General features: G+C 44.0%; 1 protein-coding gene across 2 annotated transcripts in view; it reads left to right on the forward strand.

Annotated features, from left to right (window-relative positions):
- The window catches only part of TMC5 (transmembrane channel like 5), a 45,065-nt gene extending 39,994 nt beyond the window's left edge, over positions 1-5,071 (forward strand). For both annotated transcript variants that reach the window (XM_015558994.1, XM_006756079.2), the window contains 3 exons: positions 2,891-2,995; positions 4,135-4,177; positions 4,793-5,071. In XM_015558994.1, coding sequence (XP_015414480.1) covers positions 2,891-2,995; positions 4,135-4,177; positions 4,793-4,839 — 195 coding nt within the window. In that variant the 3' untranslated portion in view covers positions 4,840-5,071. The remainder of the gene's footprint in view (positions 1-2,890; positions 2,996-4,134; positions 4,178-4,792) is intronic.
- The last annotated feature ends 253 nt before the right edge of the window (positions 5,072-5,324 follow it).

Genomic DNA, 5,324 nt, shown 5'->3' on the forward strand with positions numbered 1-5,324 from the left:
CACCTCGGAGGGAAAGTCGCCCTCGAGTTCAGAGTTCTGCCCGGTGCCAGACAGTCCAGTTTCTCCCTGTAGGAGTCCTGGGTCCCCAGAGACTTCCCGGAAATGGAGTTCAGAGCAGTCGGGAGCTTGTGACTCCCTCCTGATTCAAAAAGACAGCCGCCTTTCTTAGGTACCAGCCCCCCCTTCCGCACGCTAGAGCCTCCGTACCTTTGCACTTTACTTCTGCAGCTCCTGACCCTCAATGTGCTTTTCTCTTTGATTCTAGTTGTAGAATGTCCACTCCGCCAGCCTTCCTGTAGTTCTGGATGTTGACTGTCCTGTCCTTTTGTTGCGTTTCTGAAGTTGTTGTAGGAGGCAGCAATCTCGGTGTTCCCCTATGCCGCCATCTTAGTTTCTCCCCCTTTATAACATTTTATAATGGAAATTTTCAAACATATTCCCAAACAGAATAGTAACATGAGCCCCCACCTGCCCACAACCCACCCTGACAACCATCAGCAATTGTATCTTTTTTCTTGTTGTTGTTGGTAATCCTCACAATGGGATATTTTTTCTGTTGTTTTTCATAGAGCATGGAAGGGAGGAAAGGAGTGGGCGGGGGAGGGGGAAAGAAACATCTATGTGAGAGAGGCACATCGACTGGTTGCCTCCCACACTCGCCCTGACTGGGGCTGAGGAGCGAACCTGCAACACAGGTACATGTCCTTGACAGGAATTGAACCCGCGACCCTTCGGTGCACAAGCTGATGCTATAACCACTGGGAAACACCTGCCAGGGCAGCAATTGTATGTTCTTATTTCATTTAGCCACTATCCCTTCACTGCAAAACTCTGGGTTATTTTAAAGAAAATCCTAGACTTTATACCATTTTATCTGTAAAAACTTCTATATGCCTAAGAGATACAGACTTTTAAAGAAACAGAACCACAATACCAATCATCACACCTGAAAGAAAACTTAATAATTCCTTACTATCATCCAATATCTAGTCAATGGCCAGATTTCCCCAATTGTATCATTAAGTGTCTTTTTACATTAGGGTTGTTTAAATCTGGTTCTGAAAAAGTGCCATATGTTGTATTTGGTTGGTATGTCTTTAATGTGTCATTCAATCTATAACTGTTCACTCATCTCTTCTCCTGCCATATATTGTTGAAGAAAGCAGGTCACTGTGTTATAATAATTCCCACATTCTGGATATATCGTATTTTCAACCTGTGGTGTTTGGCATGTTTTGGGGTGGGGGTTTTTTTAATGTTTTTATTTATTTTTTAGAGAGAGGGAAAGGGAGAGGGATAGATAGAAACATCAATAAGAGAGAAGCATCATCGATTGGCTGCCTCCTGCACTCCCCCTACTGGGGATCAAGCCCACAACTTGGGCATGTGCTCTGACCAGGAATCAAACCAGTGACCTCTTGGTTCATGGGTCAATGCTCAACCACTGAGACACAATAGCTGGGCTGGCATGTTTCTTTTTACTTTTAAAATATATTTTTTTTATTGATTTCAGAGAGGAAGGGAGAGAGAGAGAGGAACATCAAAGATGAGAGAGAATCATTGATTGGCTGTCTCCTGCACAGCCCCCACTGGGGATCAAGCCTGCAACCCAGGCATGTGTCCTGACCAGGAATCGAACCGTGACCTCCTGGCTCATAGGTTCATGCTCAACCACTGAGTCATGCCAGTCAGGCTCTTTTTACTTTTTATTTCCTGTAAACTAGTGGTGAGATATAGAGATCTGATTAGAGTCTAGCTAGCTCAACTTTTTAGCCAGAATACTTCATAGACGATGCTATGAGCGTCTGATGGCATTTGAGGTATAAAATGTGATTGTCTTTTTTGTGTGTGATGTTAAGAGCGATCAGTGCTTTGTTAGCCTGACTCATCCATTGTAAAGCTATCAGCCTTATCTCTAATGGCCTGGCAGCCTTTGATGAGTATTGCCTAGAGAAGATCCATTTATTTCATTATGGATTACAAAATAGTGATACTCTGATTCTAGAATTCTTCTGCATATATTAGCTGGAACTCTATAAAAGAAGACTTTTGCTCAGCAATGATTTGATTACCTTGCATTCCCAAATTCAGTGCTTCCGTAGAGAAGATTTCCAATTAATAAATGTAGAAGGAATGAGGGCGACAGAAAATCATCATAAAACAAACAGCACAGTAATAATTGTTACAAGCGAGATCCACTAGTGGAAACTAAAAATAACGAGTGAAAATTGAAGGAAAAACGAGGGCATGAGACCTGGATTCACCTGACTAGACAGACCATCAATGGTGCTAGCCAACCTCAAATCAAGTGGAACATACCACTCTCTTATCTGCAACAGGTTCACAGAAAAGCAACTCATCCCACTGGGGAAGACATACCCTCTTCCTTCCTTCCCCTTCCCAACTAGGGAATTATTTAACTCGGTCTATTCCATTGACACAGATAACTTTGACAAATGAAATAGATTTGATGTCCTTAGATGCAAAGCTATAAGCTTTGACATTCTCAGTGGGAGGACAGGGCAGACCAAGGGAATGCTGGGTGCCCACGCAGGGTTCTGGGGAATGCCAGGAAGGGAGAGACAATAAACCATTTGTCCTGGGCCTTTGACAGTGGCATGTAAGCTGCTTCTAGCATCCAGGCTGGAGAAGGCTGCTACTCAAGCCTGCTAGGGGAATTGCTTTAGAGGAGAATATCCTAATTCAGGAAGGCTTTGGGGGATCACTTGGCTTTACTATGACATGTTTTATTTCATCAAGAAAAAACATGGCGGCAATATCCATCCAATGGACCCTACCTGCCCACAAAGAAGCCTTCCCTTCATTTGCTTCTCAACCCCACATCACCATTCATCCTCCATGTTTTCCTTTTCCTTTCTCTTCTTGGCAGGAGGGCAAAGATAAAATGTTCCTGATAGAAAAGCTGGCTAAGCTGCAGGACACAGAGAGGAGAGCAAACCCCGGCTCGTTCACACTGGAAAGGACAGACGTGGAGGTGAGGCTGGAGGCCGCCTGGGGATCCCTGTGACCCCTACTTGCCTCCCTGTGCAAAGGATATCAGGGAACTAGAATCACATGAGGGCACTTCACTTTCTATGTTTACACATTTCTGTATTTTGTATTTAAAAAACCGTACTCACTCATTCAACACTTTCCAGGCCTGGCCTTGCTCTAGGTGCTGGGCTATTGTGGTGAACACAGCAAAGGCGTTGTCCTCATGCAGTTTGCATCCATTTTCCTATAAAGCGAGTCATATGAAAGTATAGCCCACCGAGATGAGAACTGCCCTGAAATCTCACCCCTCTACATTAATGCTTCAGTGCTTATTCTTCCTGATCGTTCCTCTAGGCAGCTGCAAACATACTACATGCATCTCACATTTTTGTTTATGTTTTTTACAAAAGAGGGGTTATAGTATACACATGTATCATAACTCCCCCCCTTAATATCTCAGACATTGTTTCAGTCTGTACATATTTGGACATTTGGATTGTTTTCATGTTTTTTAAGATCACAAACAGCACATAATGAAACATTTTTGTTATAATTATTTTAGGCAAGTATTTCAGCCATAGGACGGCCACATAATAATGTTAATAGATGTTGCCATATCACTCTCTTAAGATTTTACTACTCTCACTCTTACCAGGAGGGTGTACGAGATGCCTGGCACCCTGATTTCAGAGCCCATGCTGGCTTCCCTGGTGTCCTGGAAGATACAGATAAACAGTAAACCCATCTTATTCAGATGCCATTAGTTCTGGAAGTTATGACTTTGTCAGAAGGAACTGTTGTGTCAGTTACTGTCTGTGTGATTAATACTATCAGCTCAACTCTAAATCCTGTGGAGGCAGGGACCATGTCGATGGCCTTGCGGCCCCAGATCCTAATCTGTTACCTGGCATATTGTAACTGCTCTGTGACACGAAGGGGGAAAAAGGAATGAATGGAATCACAGTCCCTAAAGAACACAACAAAACATGTTTGATGTTTCTATGGTTGAGCCTTGTCCTTAATCTGTCACCTCTCCGTTTTAAAATTGGGGGGGAGGGGGGTGCACATACCTTCCCAACTATGCAACAGGACATGGGGCTCTTTCCCAGTGATAAGGCTGCCTCTTTTCTTCTCTTTCAGGAGCCGGGCCCTTTGTACAGCCAGGAACATGAAGCTGCTCACGGTGAGTAACCCAATTGGCGCCAAAGAAGACCTAATTTACCTAGAGGACAAACCCCAAGGCAGAGGGTCAGAGCTGCTCGTGAATCAGTTACTCGTTCAATTGCAAGAACCTACCCAAAGTGGCTTTAGCAAAAGCCCAAGAGTAATTCTTGCTTTAACAGCCGGGGCTCACAATATGTCACAAGAACCTGGTTTCTTTCTGTTCAGTTGTTTTCCATGTCAGCTCCTTTCTCGAGGAGGCGCTTCCTAATGATTGCAAGGCAGCTTTCTCAGCTTCTTCTGTCAACTGGCCAGATCTGAGTCACGGTCCTCATCTGTAGATGCAGGTGGAGCAACCGTCCAGACCACAGGGACTGCGACTGGGGGAGAGTGGCTTCCCTAAGAAAACCTGTGGCTGATGCCAGAGGGGAATGAATGCTGGGGAGGAAACAAACAAAACCGATCAACTCATCTTTTGGGGGATAGCATTTACTGAGACTATCCAATGATGGGCGTTCAAGGGGCAGCACTGAAGAAACTTAAGAGGAGGAGGCAAGGAAGGCATGAGAAGCTGAGCTCTCTTGAAGGCCAATTTGGGTGTGTCTGTGCTAACTTTTCTTTCCTGTGTCAAACCCAGACCTGCGATTTAGGAGGTCAGTTCAAGAAAATAGTCCAAAGGCCTGAGGATTAGTGTGGTGGCCAGACACCCATCAAAAAGGACAGAAGATAAAGATGGAACAACGTTTGGAGCTTCTCGGAAGAAAATTCAAGCCATCTGGTAGGAGTAGAAACGGACCACAATGTAAATACTGAAGTAAAATTGGTCATTCCCTGCTGCTATTTAACACTGGAATTGCTGATTTTTTTAAGATAAAACATTTGGGATTTTCTAATAAAGACTGTCGTAATATTTTAACTAGTTCACAGAAACCTTGGAAAAGATAACCTGGGAATGATGTATTTTATCGTTAAGAGATGTGCATATGAGTTATTGGTCCTTAGAATTCTCTCCCCCCAGACCTCCCAGACCTGGCAAAGGTTTGGAAAGTGGTGCTCAGACAAGTGGTACAGCCTGAATAAAAACGTGGTCCTCTGTCAGGAGTGTGATGCCTCCTCAATTGTAGGACCTGCATTTGTTCATGACTTTGAACTAAAAATATTCCAAAAGT

This window comes from Myotis davidii, unplaced genomic scaffold, assembly GCF_000327345.1.
Source record: "Myotis davidii unplaced genomic scaffold, ASM32734v1 scaffold554, whole genome shotgun sequence".
In the NCBI taxonomy this organism is placed as follows: Eukaryota; Metazoa; Chordata; class Mammalia; order Chiroptera; family Vespertilionidae; genus Myotis; species Myotis davidii.